This window comes from Sinocyclocheilus grahami, unplaced genomic scaffold (assembly GCF_001515645.1).
Source record: "Sinocyclocheilus grahami isolate Dianchi unplaced genomic scaffold, SAMN03320097.WGS_v1.1 scaffold1323.1, whole genome shotgun sequence".
NCBI lineage: Eukaryota > Metazoa > Chordata > Actinopteri > Cypriniformes > Cyprinidae > Sinocyclocheilus > Sinocyclocheilus grahami.
In genome coordinates this window covers 436,342-451,260 of record NW_015506502.1, presented here as the reverse complement: position 1 = coordinate 451,260, position 14,919 = coordinate 436,342, and the positions used below count along the sequence as shown (strand labels likewise).

At 43.2% G+C, this 14,919-nt stretch overlaps 1 protein-coding gene across 7 annotated transcripts in view; it reads right to left on the bottom strand.

Moving 5' to 3' along the window:
* LOC107569212 (centrosomal protein of 128 kDa-like) overlaps positions 1 to 14,919 on the bottom strand; it is a 74,293-nt gene that overhangs the window by 55,292 nt on the left and 4,082 nt on the right. For all 7 annotated transcript variants that reach the window (XM_016255238.1, XM_016255236.1, XM_016255237.1 and 4 more), the window contains exon 5: positions 13,837 to 13,958. In XM_016255238.1, the coding sequence (XP_016110724.1) occupies positions 13,837 to 13,958 (122 nt within the window). The remainder of the gene's footprint in view (positions 1 to 13,836; positions 13,959 to 14,919) is intronic.

The window sequence follows — 14,919 nt, the reverse complement described above, 5'->3', positions numbered from 1 at the left end:
AAACATGCTTAAATTAAAATGCCTAAAGCTAAACCTCCCTTGTATTCACATTTCTAAACCTGTTGTCCAACAAAAGAGAAAATTATAACCTTTTTACTCCACAACACCAGTCAAATGCTTCTTTTTGTGATCTGATGAGGCTTCTGGTCACAGAATGAGGCAGAAAATATGGGTTACACTTTACTTGAAGGGGTGTGCATAATCATGACATGACACCTACATAATTATGACATGACACATGTCATGAATATGAAGGTTTTTTTATGCATGTTTATGACAACTGTCATTAAGTGTCATTCGCTCAGTTATGTAATTTTTCATGCAATGACGACATTGTTTGAGATGTCTTTGTTATGGGCTATGGTTAGGTCAAATAATGTCGTATTTGCATTAAAAATGACATAACTGAGCGAATGACACTTAATGACAGTTGTCATAAACATGCATAAAAAACCTTCATATTCATGACATGTGTCATGTCATGATTATGTAGGTGTCATGTCATGATTATGCACACCCCTTCAAGTAAAGTGTTACCAAAATATGTTCTATATGCTACTTTAAAAAGAATACATCGATTAGCAACAAATTAGGGTGACCATACGTTCTCTCATCCCCGGACATGTCCTCTTTTTGGACCTACAAAAATGCATCCGGCTGAGATTTCTTAATTGCCCAAAAATGTCTGGGATTCGGCTGTTTTCTTAATCCCACTCCCGCTGAATCTCTGACCATTGCTGCCTGCTCCCGCAACATGCGTTTCGCTTAGGGATGCACCGATACGATACTGGTATCGGTATCGGGCCCGATACTGGTCTCCTGTACTCGTTAAAATGCCCCGATACCAAATGCCGATATCACACAGCAAGTGATAAGCGCCATATTCAAACAAAGAAACACGACAACAGAACAACAGAAAGGAGTTAAGGATGTCTACTACGAAGTATATGTATGCAATGAATATAATGTTAAACATTCAGTATTAACACCTGTATAGCTGGTGTGCGCGAGCTGATAAACAAAGCATGCTGAGTGGATTGGGCACGCGGCGGTGCAGATGCGCGAGCTTGTCGAGTGAATATATCTTTTTCACAGACATCACTGGAAAGTTTGTAGTTCGGTCGGATATGTCAAAAACAAGTAAGTAAAACAATGCACAAGTTACTTAACGGTAGGGAGAGAGAGCGCGCGCAATTCTGTTGTGTGATCTTTGATGTTCACTCACTTAGCACACGCATCATTTGAATTAAAACTAAATTGTAAAAAAAACTATTTATAGGGGCATTCACTATAAACATCATTTATTTTCAACCTTAAGCATACACGACTTTCTGGCGAAAGTGAAACTAGCAGCCTGTGTGAAATGCGCTAGCCTGTACTATTCTGCATCAGTACAAATACCTGCACGCGTTGCGCGTGTTTTGCTTGCTTGAGTGTTTCTGCATTATATGAGTGGCTTTGGAATATAAATCGCAGCACGTTTCAGATGAAAAAACGCAACTTCTATTTCTGAAAATATCAGTTAGGAGATTTATAACGAGTGGTTCCCTGCATTATTACAGCAAAGCGCGTGATTACAGTACTAAGCCACTGCAGTGGAGCAGCTCTAATGCTATTAAATTACAGATGATGTACCATAGAGCAAAAAAAAAATTAACAGTGAAAGTAACAAAAACTTGTAAAATACATTTTAATGGGCATAATTGAGTTTGAAAATAACCGAAGGATATACAGTGAAACCAAACTTGATTCAGAGACCAGATATCATTTTTGATATTTTTTTTACTAGTGGGTGCAGGACACTATAGTTCATTTATGTAAGTGAGGATAGCAGAATAAAGTAAACTGTTGACAAATCATACAGTGGACTACCAGAAAAATTGATACAAATTTGGGTCCAAAAATTATTCAGACCGAGTCTGGGAAAAAAAACTGAAGTTGAGGTTTGCATGAAGCTGGGTGACAGCATGCCCAGGAGACTACAGGCTGTCATTAAGGCTAAAGGTTGCCCGACTAAGTATTCATAGTTGTGTAAATACTGTCATACTAACAGCTGTCTGAATAATTTTTGGTTGATTGTAATCTATTACATACCTTTCTATCAAAATTATCTAACATTATCAAGATGAATTTGTTCTGACACAGTTTAACTCGGAGTTCTTGTCATAATTTATTACCATTTTCTAAACTATAGCGAATAAACTGTGATAATGTGGGAAATGTTGAAGGTGTCTGAATAAATTATGGTTTGACTATCTATTTGATAAATGAAGTTAACCAACTAACATTATACATACCCTTTTGGTTTCTGTACCCAATATTGAAAAAATTTACAAATGCAATAAAAATATCGGTATCGGTACTCGGTATCGGCAAGTACCAAAAATAAAAGTATCGGTATCGGGCAAGTACTGGAAAAAGTGGTATCAGTGCATCCCTAGTTTCGCTCCTGCGATTTTCGTGTCCACTCCTTTAAACATTCTAATATTGTGTATAATTTTGGCGCATCAGGGAGCGGTGCATCTCAGGATGCGGTGTATTTAAATATTTTTTAATGAGTGTTTGCGTGGTTTACTTTCACTTTCGATTTTGCGATCACACGCACTGTGTGTAAACGGAGCAAGCACATCTTATAAGATCAGATATTTGTCAATGAGCTCAGAATCTGTTGAGTCAGTCATCTCTCCTTATTCTCAACCTGTGATCAATCAAAGCTGACTCCGGTAGCTCTTGTTGGATGCAGGGTTGCCAAGTCCACTGTTTTTTCCACCGTTGGAAAAAAAATTGGGCTACTTTTAAACTGTTGCCATAGGTTGATTTTCCCAAGTGGGTTAAAGGTTTGAAATATTGCATAAATTACATTTGACTGAAATGCTTGTATTAAAAAATTTTGCATTCTACCTATGATAAAACTTTCATAGTCTTCTACAATAACTGTTCCCTCCTGGTGGAATGACCTGCCCAGCTCAATCCAAGCAGCTGAGTCCTTAATATTTTCAAGAAACAGCTGAAAACACATCTCTTATATCTTAATTTGACCCTCTAACTCTAGCACTCTCTATTCTAATGCTACTTCTAATTTTATCTGCTTGTTTTTTTTTAATTAAAAAACTTGACCCTCTAACATTTGCACTCTCTATTCTATTTCTATTCTAATGGCCAATCCATCATTTTTGGGGGAATTTTTATTTATTTATGTTTTTTTATACACACATATATATATACATATGTATAAGTATAAGTATCGGTTCAGGCACCGGAACCATTTTAAAAGTATCGATTTGGCACCGGTATCGAAAAAAAAAAAAAACGATACCCAACCCTATTTATAAAGAGTATCTCTTTGGATTTGAGACTTTAGTCTTTGCAACTTTACAGATCTTCTTTATGCACCAAGAGCTTGTAACACTCCAAAGAGAAAGGAAACATTTAAATATTTAATATGACCCCTTTAATATTAATCAAACAGCAACAACAAAGAAATCACTCACTGCTCTTGATTGAATAGCTTTTGTAACTTTAATAAAGATTAATCTTTAATTTATACAGTCAAATATGCAATGCTGTTTTACATTTCATTACTTTATTCGATTTCTGTACCTAAAAACTAATGTTACACCTATTGTATTTATTTATATATATATATATAAGTCCTTCATAACATGAATAAAATATTAATTTTCAAAATTTTTATTTTTCTATTTTTTTTTTCTTATACACTAAACCGGTTCTCAATTCCAGGCCATGGGGGCCCCCTGCTCTGCACATTTTGCATGTCTCCCTTATTTAACACACCTGATTGAGATCATCAGCTCATTAGGAGAGACATCAATGTTACACCTATTGTATTTATTTGTGCTGTTGCTTGTAGTTAGATAGATTATTCTTATTTTCTTTATTTTTATTTGACAGTATAGTTTTTGCCTAAACATAGCACATACCGAAACCGTGACTCTAAAACCGTGATACAAACCAAACCGTGAGTAAGTTGAACCGTTCCACCCTTAATGTCCACTGTAGAGGACACCAGGACTAAAAGCATGTTTATTACGCATTTTAGAAGACACAACAAATGAAAAGAAAAATAAATTATATTTCAATATTCCTGTGAAATATTAGATATTATGAAAATCTTGCCAATTATTACTCCCATTATTAAACTTCTTTTTTACAAGCTCTTACTGCTTCTCAGCCTGATGGGGAGCCCCTAACCACTTCAAACGTGATTTCTCCTTCCCCTCTCTCAGGTAAACCCAGTGGTTTTCAATCCTGGTCCTGGGGACTCACTGCTCTGCACATTTTGCATGTCTCCCTTATTTAACACACCTGATTGAGATCATCAGCTCATTAGGAGAGCAATCCATGAACTCAACTAAAGAGCTGTATTCCTGTGAAATATTAGATATTATGAAAATCTTGCCAATTATTACTCCCATTATTAAACTTCTTTTTTACGTTGCCCCAAGAACACATTAATATGCAAATTAGATACAGTGTATAGATACATTGTACACAATGGAAAAACCCTCTTATGGCCATTTTACACAAATACTGCATAAAGCAAAATGGTATATCAAATTATTCTGTTATATCTTTCAAAACATTAAAAAAAAACATATTTCAAAATTAATTACTCACCCTCATGTCGGTCCAAACCCATAAGTCCTTCGTTCATCTTCGGAACACAAATTAAGATATTTTTGATGAAAAGTGAGAGCTCTCAGACCCTGCATAGACAGCAACGCAACTGTAATGTTCCCAGGTCCAGAAACGTATTAAGGACATCAGTAAAACCGTTAATGTGACATCAGTGGCTCAACTTCAGTTTTGCAAAGCTACGAGAATACTTTTTGAGTGCAAAGAAAACAAAAATAAAAAATGTTTTCAACAATTCTTCTCCCCCGAGTTATGTTTTCCGCCATTTTAGAAAGTATCACAATGCATACGCACGCTTTCCCCTAATCTTAAACAACGATGATTATGTCGATTACGCTCTTGGGTACTCTCCAAAATGGCAGAAGACGTAACTCGGGGGAGAAGAATTGTTAAATAAATTATGTTATTTTTGTTTTCATTGCGCTCAAAAAGTATTCTCGTTGAGTTGAGCCACTGATGTCACATGGACTGTTTTACCGATGTGCTGTCTATGCAGGGTCTGAGAGCTCTCACATTTAATAAAAAATATCTTAATTTGTGTTCCGAAGATGAACGAAGGACTTACGGGTTTGGACCGACATGAGGGTGAGTAATTAATGACAGAATTTTCATTTTGGGGTAAACTAACCCTTTAGATAAGGGAGACATGCAAAATGTGCAGAGCAGGGGGCCCCCACAACTGGAATTGAGAACCACTGCTAAACAATGTAATGGCATGAAAAAATACTTCAGGGTCTCAGGAGGATAGCGGAGCGCAGGGCACAAAATAACGTGGTGTTAGTTATAACACACATGGTTTAAATATTTCCACACATACTTAACGTCTTGGTTATGAATATGTAACCCTCGTTCCCTGAAGGAGGGAACGGAGATGTCACATCGTGACCGACGAATTGGGATCTCGTGTGCAGTTTTAGCAAGCCGACACTCTCAGTGCCTCTACCCATTTGAGGTGAGAACATAGGAGGATACTGGCTCCACAAGAAGGCTATAGAATCTAGCGAAAGTGTTGGGGGTCGCCCAGCCCACAGCTCTACAAATACCTGTCAGCGAGGCACCACGAGCCAGCGTCCAGGAGGCTGCAACACTCCTAGTAGAGTGAGCTCGCAACCTGAGCGGGCAGGGCACACCCTGTGCCTGATGGTATCCACAATCCAGTGGGCCATCCTCTGCTTAGAGACAGCCTTCCCCCCCTCTGCCAGCCTCCATAACAGACAAAGAGCTGGTCTGAGGTCCTAAAGCTTTGTGTCGTAGCATCTTAAGGCTCGGACGGGACCAAAGCAAAGCTAGGGTTGGGTCTGCCTCCTCCAGGGGCAGTGCTTGCAGGCTCACCTTGGGCACATAGCCGGGCCGGGGCCTCAGGATTACCTGGGAGTCAGCCGGCCCAAACTCTAGGCACGAATCATCGACCGAAAATGTGTGCAGGTCCCCTACCCTCTTGATGGAGGCCAGCACAAGTGGGAGCAGAGTTTTCATTGAAAGAAACTTTAGCTCAACTGACTGCAAAGGCTCAAATGGGCCCTGATGTAATGTTTTAAACACCAGAGACAGGTCCCAAGAGGAACATTAGCTCGGGGAACCAGGTACGAGTGGGCCAATACGGCGCCACAAGCAGGACCTGCTCCTTGTCCTCCCTGACCTTGCACAGCATCTGTGCGAGAAGGCTCACTGGGGGAAAACGCATACTTGCACAGGCCCCGCGGCCAGCTGTGTGCCAGTGCGTCCGTGCCGAGTGTTCCCTCGGTCAGGGAGTAGAACAACTGGCAGTGAGAGGTTTCTGGAGAGGCAAACAGGTCTACCTGAGCGGCACCGAAACGTCTCCAAATCAGCTGGACCGTTTGGGGATGGAGTCTCCATTCCACCGGGAGTGTAGCTCGTGACAGCTCGTCGGACGTACGGTTGAGCAGACCCGGAATGTGAATGGCACGAAGTGACCTCAGAACCTTCCGACTCCAAAGGAGGAGGTGGCGGGCGAGTTGCGACATGCGACGGGAGCGCAGACCACTTTGTCGGTTGATGTACGCAACAGTCGCCGTGTTGTCTGTTCGGACCAGCACGTGCTTGCCTCATAAGCGCCCTTTGAGACGGTTCAAGGCAAGGCACACCGCTAACAACTCTAGACAATTGATATGCCAGTGCAGTTGGGGGCCTGTCCATACCCCTGACACTGTGTGCCCGTTTTATGTGGCCCCCCAGTCCATGGTGGAGGCATCCGTGTAAACCACAGCAGGCCTGGAGACCTGTTCTAGGGGCATTCCTGCCTGGAGGAATGTAAGGTCTGACCACGGGGTGAAGGTTTGGCGACAGGCCGGTGTAACTTGGACCCGGTGAGTGCCGCGCTGCCACGCCCACCTCGGGACTCGGCCATGAAGCCAGTGCTGAAGCAGTCTCATATGAAGCAGTCCCAGCTACGTAACTGCCGCTGCAGCTGCCATATGCCCCAGGAGCCTCTGAAATAGTTTCAGTGGGACCGCTGTCCTGCCCTTGAATGAATTCAAGCAGTTCAGCACCGACCGCACACGTTCCTCTGTGAGGCGTGCTGTCTGTTCGACCAAATCCAACTCCATACCGAGAAAAGAGATCCTCTGCGTCGGGGAGAGTTTGCTCTTTTTTTAGTTGACCTGAAGACCCAACTGGCTAAGGTTCCGGAGCAAAAGGTCCCTTTGCTCGCACAACTGATCCCGAGACTGTGCTAGTATAAGCCAATCATCGAGATGGATGCGAACACCCTGCTCTCTGAGGGGTACAAGAGCCCCCTCCGTGACTTTCGTGAAGACACAGGGAGACAGGGACAGCCCGAAGGGCAGGACCTTGTACTGGTATGCACATCCCTTGAACGCGAACCGCAGAAATGGTCTGTGGCACGGAAGGATCGACACATCAAAGTACACGTCCTTCAGGTCGATCGCTGCAAACCAATCTCGGGGACGGATGCACCCGAAGATGTGTTTCTTCGTCAACATCTTGAACAGTAATCGGTGAAGAGCCTGGTTCAAGACACGCAGGTCCAAGATTGGTCGTAACCCACCGCCTTTCTTGGGTTTAATGAAGTAGGGGCTGTAAAACCCCGTATTCATATCGGCTGGAGGGACCGGCTCTATCGCATCCCTCGCCAGTAGGACTGCAATCTCCGCACACAAGACAGGATCATCGGCTGCCTTCACTGTCGTGAAGCGGATGCCACTGAACTCGGGGGTGTGGAAGATTTTTATTAATCAAAATATGAAAATCATCGAGATGGATGCGAACACCCTGCTCTCTGAGGGGTACAAGAGCCCCCTCCGTGACTTTCGTGAAGACACAGGGAGACAGGGACAGCCCGAAGGGCAGGACCTTGTACTGGTATGCACATCCCTTGAACGCGAACCGCAGAAATGGTCTGTGGCACGGAAGGATCGACACATCAAAGTACACGTCCTTCAGGTCGATCGCTGCAAACCAATCTCGGGGACGGATGCACCCGAAGATGTGTTTCTTCGTCAACATCTTGAACAGTAATCGGTGAAGAGCCTGGTTCAAGACACGCAGGTCCAAGATTGGTCGTAACCCACCGCCTTTCTTGGGTTTAATGAAGTAGGGGCTGTAAAACCCCGTATTCATATCGGCTGGAGGGACCGGCTCTATCGCATCCCTCGCCAGTAGGACTGCAATCTCCGCACACAAGACAGGATCATCGGCTGCCTTCACTGTCGTGAAGCGGATGCCACTGAACTCGGGGGTGTGGAAGATTTTTATTAATCAAAATATGAATTAATCAAGTATAATCAATGTGAATATAACCATTTATGTATCAAGCTATTCTACTATTATAATCATGCATTTGCCTGTGTGTAGAGGCCTGCATGAGAATGGAATATACAGACATTACAAAACTGTAGTATATGGTGAAGCTGCACATCCTATTTGAACATTAGACAAAATATATGATGGGGCCTCTTTAGTTATGGAACATAAATTGGGGCCTCCTGTCTGCTTCTGGGTGGCAGGCTGGAGACACAGCCAAAAGAGGTAAAAGAGCTGATAAACAATAACCATATGTATGAAATGTATTGAACATGGGCACGCCTTCGGGAAGCACTGTATAAAAGAGTACAGACACAGACTCTATAGATTGTTCTGCAGAGCTTTCCCAGTTTTATTGTCTCTGAATAATAAAATCTAAATTCTGGCATCAAAACCCCAAGACTTTGAGAATGATTCCTCACAACAATGGCAGAAGCCACCACAGGGGACGCCGGGCGAACTGAATCGCATAGCCAAGGCTGATGGTCCGCAGAAGCCAGTGAGACGGGCTGGGTAGTGCTAGCCAGGCACCCAGATACCATGCAAGGGGGACCAATGGAACCACTGCTGTACCCGCAGTGGGGCAGCGAGGTGGAACGCAGGGACCCAACTCGAGCAGCTTGTGAGCGGACCGAAGATGGGTCTGAGTGTGCAGTGCAATGCTTACCTGGCTCCACAGTTTGGCAGAGGATGCGTGAGTAGGGCCTTTGTTGACGCTCTTAAACCCCCTGCTGCTGCCTGCTGGCGATGGAGAAGGATGAGTGTGGTCCGGTGTTGGTTTGTCCGCGACTCTCCGTGCCCTCCTGGGACCCAGGGACAGAGAAAACCGCTCTCTCTCGTCGAGGTTTTCCAGATTCTCCACCCGGCCCTCCTCCGTTGGAAGGAGAGGTGCATTCACCACCCCCCAAAGAGCAGCTTCTTCTCTCTCTGGGTCACCTGTCCTGGGGCCTTTTGCTCTTCCACTCACCGCCAGGTTTGACGGGGGCCTGGATGGTTTGGGAGGCCTGCCTGCCTACGGCCAGCTCCACGCCGCCGCTTACTCGAGGCTGCTGCGGATGCAGCGCGGGAGCGGGAGTGGATGTATGGGGCCGCCCTCGGCGACGAGCAGGCTGGGGCGCTGCGGCCGGTGGACGGGTGGAGGCAGCAGCTGCCTGCCGGGGCAGGATGTGACAAATAGCCTCAGTCTGCTTCTGTGCAGCCGAGAACTGCTGGGCAAAGCTCTTGATTGCATCACCGAAGAGGCTCGTCTGGGACACAGGGGCATTAAGGAACCGAACTTTGTCGGCATCCCTCATGTCAACCAGACACAGCCAGAGATGGCGCTCCTGCACCACAAGTGTGGACATTGCACGACCCAGAGAACTCGCGGTGACCTTCGTCGCACGGAGCGCAAAGTCAGTAGCGGTTCGCAGCTCTTTCAGAACTTCCGGATCATGACCACCCTCGTGCAGGTCCTTCAGTGCCTTGGCCTGATGAACCTGCAGTAACGCCATAGCGTGTAAAGCGGAGGCATCTTCTCCACAAGCCGTATAAGCACTGCCGGTCAGACCAGACAAATGCCTACAGGCTTGGGAGGGGAGCGATGGGTTACCCCCTTGCTGCACCCCCGTCGAGGGTGGTGAGGGAGGAGGAACCAGCAGGTCGGTTTCCGGCAGTAAAAGGTGCCGTCCATGACCTGGTGACCTCCGGAAAGAAAGGCATCAAGGCAGGGCACTGAGAACCAGCGTGAGCCACCCAGAGAAACCAATCGTCCAACTTCGAGGGCTCGGGACGCAGTGGAGGTTTCCACTCGAGCCCTACCCTCTTGGCGGCCCGGGAAAGCATAGCCGACATTGCCGGATCCGATTCAAGCCTTGCCACCGTCTTGAAGGTGAAACGGCATCTTTAAAAAGACGATCCATCGTCTTTACAAAGACGCACCCGTGTAAGCTCTTTTAGAGAAATAAGCTCTTTCAGCAAAATGCTCTTTTAGGGTGTACTCACACTAGGCACGGTTGCCTTGAACTGAAAAGTTTAGTGTAGTTATAGTGGGCCTATATGTTTGCAGTTGTAATGATGACAGTAGCGCACACAAAACAGTATCTGAGCCGTGCTCCGGCGCGGTTAGCACTCACACTGCATGCGTACCGCGCCCGAGCCCAACCGAACCGTGCCCTGGTCCACCTCTTCCAACCAGGCCAGGGATGGCTAAACGAACCGCGCTCAGACTAGACAAACGAACCGGGCTTTGGGGGTCAAACACGCTCGGGCACGATTCAAAACGCCTAGTGCGAGTACATCCTAAGGTGCTGAGACGCACAGGGGAGATGGCCGCTTGCAGCACAACAGGGGGTAGTGCAGCCTGAAGTGCGCAACCCACTCAACACATAGGAACGACCACCGCTGAAGCGCCGTCCGCCAACACAAGAAGCTCCCTAGGGCGCGGTAAACTCGTCACACACGAAGCAGTTGGTAGGAGCAGAACGATGTTGTCGCTCGGCTCTGAAGCGAAAAGCTGGTATGCATTGCACCGGCTGCTTTTTTATGCTCACGCTGTGATCAGCGGCAGCTGGATGCAATTATCGCATGCCAATATGCATTGGCTTGTTTAGTTTACACTTGAAGTGGATTGGTCTCTTTAAGCGAGATCCCAATTCAAACTGAAAGGGAACCAAATTTACGGCATTTACTAGTTGCCATATCAACGCACAGGGGAGATGGCCGCTTGCAGCACAACAGGGGGTAGTGCAGCCTGAAGTGCGCAACCCACTCAACACATAGGAACGACCACCGCTGAAGCACCGTCCGCCAACACAAGAAGCTCCCTAGGGCGTGGTAAACTCGTCACACACGAAGTAGTTGGTAGGAGCAGAACGATGTTGTCGCTCGGCTCTGAAGCGAAAAGCTGGTATGCATTGCACCGGCTGCTTTTTTATGCTCACGCTGTGATCAGCGGCAGCTGGATGCAATTATCGCATGCCAATATGCATTGGCTTGTTTAGTTTACACTTGAAGTGGATTGGTCTCTTTAAGCGAGATCCCAATTCAAACTGAAAGGGAACCAAATTTACGGCATTTACTAGTTGCCATATCAACCCGATATAGAGAAAAAAAGTGCAGCAAAATTCAACAATCTTTTGAAGATATTGCTGAATATTTATTTTACCATAGTAAAAGTACATTTCTGGCTGAAGTAAACTTTTCAACTCAGTTTTTAGTATTCATTTAAAATAAGACAAATCTGTTATTATTTTCCAATCTCCATTGAATGCTTCGCAAACTAGCAGAAGAGACTAACCAGTTTTAAATTCCAGTTGCGCAGATGGGGAACATTGTAACACTGCATTACAAGATGCCCCGCTATTATTAAACTATGCTATTCTGTGAAAATAGCAATCTAATTTACACTATTTACTTTTATGAGTTTTAATGAGAAACCACAAGACACTGGTGATTTCAAGAAATGTAAAGCATTTTGGCTCGTTTGTGTGTCTCGTGTTCTGTGAGAGCTGTGTGTGGAGGGAGGGGAGTGTATCTCTGTTTTTCTAAGTGTCTGAATGTGTTTCTTCATCTACTTGCCCACATTGTTTTGAACTAGGCTATACTGTATAATGGTGTCTTGCGATCAGGGGCCCGTTCTTTGTATGTCGCTTATGATATCCAATATCATATCCAAGATGAAATGTCACATCCAAGATGATATCATCGTGCTGATCAGGATCTGGCTAATTCGGTTCATCGAACGCACCTGTTGTTGATGATTAGTATGGCTGGATTGAGTTATCTGAGATAATTGCGCATTCATGGGTTGGTTTAAAAGGGGCTATGTATCGATACTCAAAACCACGATCAGCAATGCAACGATTGGCTGGTGGCAAGACAGCAAAGTAATGACATTATATAATTAAAAAAGACACCTGACGAAAAACTTGACAAATTTCTGGACTTTTATAAGGAAACAGCCAAGCGAACAAAACTACATAAATGTTATGAGTTTTTACATGATTCCCAATTATTTATATTCACGATTTCTAATTTTTATACAGGCTTTACATTTTGATTTCAATGTAGCAATTAGCAATTCATTTAATTTTATATTTGAACAGATTTGTTACGTGACAGCATTATTTAAGGTTTCTTAAGGGTCAAGATCATGTTATCTGCATCTCCTGCGCTGCATCAAGCCACTCCCATAATATGTCACCACACAAATTAATGCAGGACTCTACATTATCTGTATAGCATATGTGTAAGACTCTAATACAATTATGAAGTAATAATTTTATGACGAATAAATCTTTCAGTGAGTAAAACAGTCTATAGTATTAAAGACTACACAACATTATTATATTATCTTTAAATTAATTTTTTAATTATTATTATTTTAAATTATTGTCCCTGGATCAGTAGGATACTCTTGTAATAAAGTAGCGGTGGTAGCGGACAGATTTTAAGTATCAGTTCTGCTTAAAAAGATGCGATCTAATCCTGTTTACATGAAATAAGCCTGCTCCCGAGCAGGTTTAAGCTTACGGACGTAGCTCCGGGATGAGCTTCGAAGAACCAAATAATCCAAGATCATGCCAAATCGTCAACAATCAAATCCAGCTAACTGAGTTAGCAACGTACGCAGAACGGGCCCCTGGGCTGTCTCAAGCATGGTTGCAATGTGTTCCTTGTCAAACTGCAAAATTTTATTATTTATTATTATTCTTTAAAAAAAACACTATTTTATTTGAAAAGGTTAATCATTTTAATTATTTTATTGACAAAATATTTTAGTTAGTCTTGTATATTTTTTTCATTAGATCAGATAACATTTTAAGCTGTCATATCGTCATGTTACAACGTGCCCCTCACATGTTACAATGTACCCCACAAACGGGGCATGTTGTCACATTTCACTTCCATTCTTTGGAACATTTGTACTAGACAAGTGTGAAATTAATGTGGATAAAAAAAATTATACTCTGAACCCCACGTGGATTTACACAAACTTAGAACGTCAAAAAGTGGTGTGCCCCACGCTCCCCTGCGTATATTCGTAACGTTTTAAGATCTTAATTTTCATGACATTTTAGGGCTGGACATAAAGCAATAAGCCCCAAGAAGCCATGGTTATAATCACAATAATAAAATTCTACAACCAAAAGAACCGGTTCTTTTTTTTTCTTTTTTTTTATGAATAGTCTTATCTTTTGTTTGCATACATCAAAAAGTATATGCAATTCAAAAAAATAAATAAAATGAGTTTGAATCCGTATTTACATGTTTTTTTTTTAAAAATAAGCATGACTACACCATATAATATATTAAACAATGTTGTTGAATAACATGCCACCTTGCTGGATATCCAGTGTTGCACAAACCTTATCCTGCAATTCAGACAAATCTGGGTCTCTGGATGCACAGTCATACCTGCTCTTCAGCTTGAGCGGAGTCTGTGAAACGCACAGCGACAGATCTAGACCGTCTTCTGTTACCTGTGCCTGCACTGCCATAATCTCTTAGAGGGGACGTGGGGAGGTAGTGCCTCCTATCTACAGGGCAAGAGACAGAGATCTAGAACTTACGTACTGCTTACAGATATTGTCTGTGTCTCATTTTGAAGGCTGCACCCTCCAGACAATGCATTTGCTGGCCACATAGGTCATGTCAAGACAAGTCAAGCCACCTTATAGAATAGCGCTTTATAGAATACTGTGTCAAAGCAGCTTTACAAAGATAAACATCAGAACCCATTTTGGAAAATCAACTGGGGATGTTCATTTTAACCGTTTAACCGTTAACCGACCGTATAGAATTTTGACCGATTAATACAATCAGTTAAACGGTTTAAAAGGTCATTTATTTTTCAGTAATTTATCAAAATATTAAAAAAGATTTGCTGCATGGTTAAAATACGCTACGCGTATAAAAAAAAAAAGTTTTAGAGAGTCCCGTATAAGTCGCATTTTATTATTTCATTCAGAAATAGGCCTAATGCCGACGCAAAATAGCTATTTTAGTTCCCCTCACTCCACAACAAAGCCTTTCAATTAACAGTAGGCTATTTAGAAAAGAACAAGAATTAAAAATATAAGAAGCTATAGCAATATAAACGACAAGCCAAAACAAATTAATTTAGGCTAAAACAAAACTGAAACCAACGTTGGGTCTCTCATTCAACACAAAATCAAATGTTTCCGTATTCACGATGTATTTGAATGGCAAATTATTATTTATTATGTAGCCTACTTCACTCGCATTACAATATCCACGTAAAACAAAATGTTTTACATAACATCGTGGCGGTACGGTGATAACACTTAATGGCACAGATTTGACTACATATTTAAATTGGACAGTGTGTTTTTTTTTTCCATATGTTTGACTGGCTGTATTTTATTATGATAATGAACAGGCTGCATTGTCAGGGTAGCAAAGCTTAACGCATGCGGCACCGGCGCAATCACTTGAATTTTTTCCTTCTAACAGTGGAAGCAACTACTCCTTTTAGTC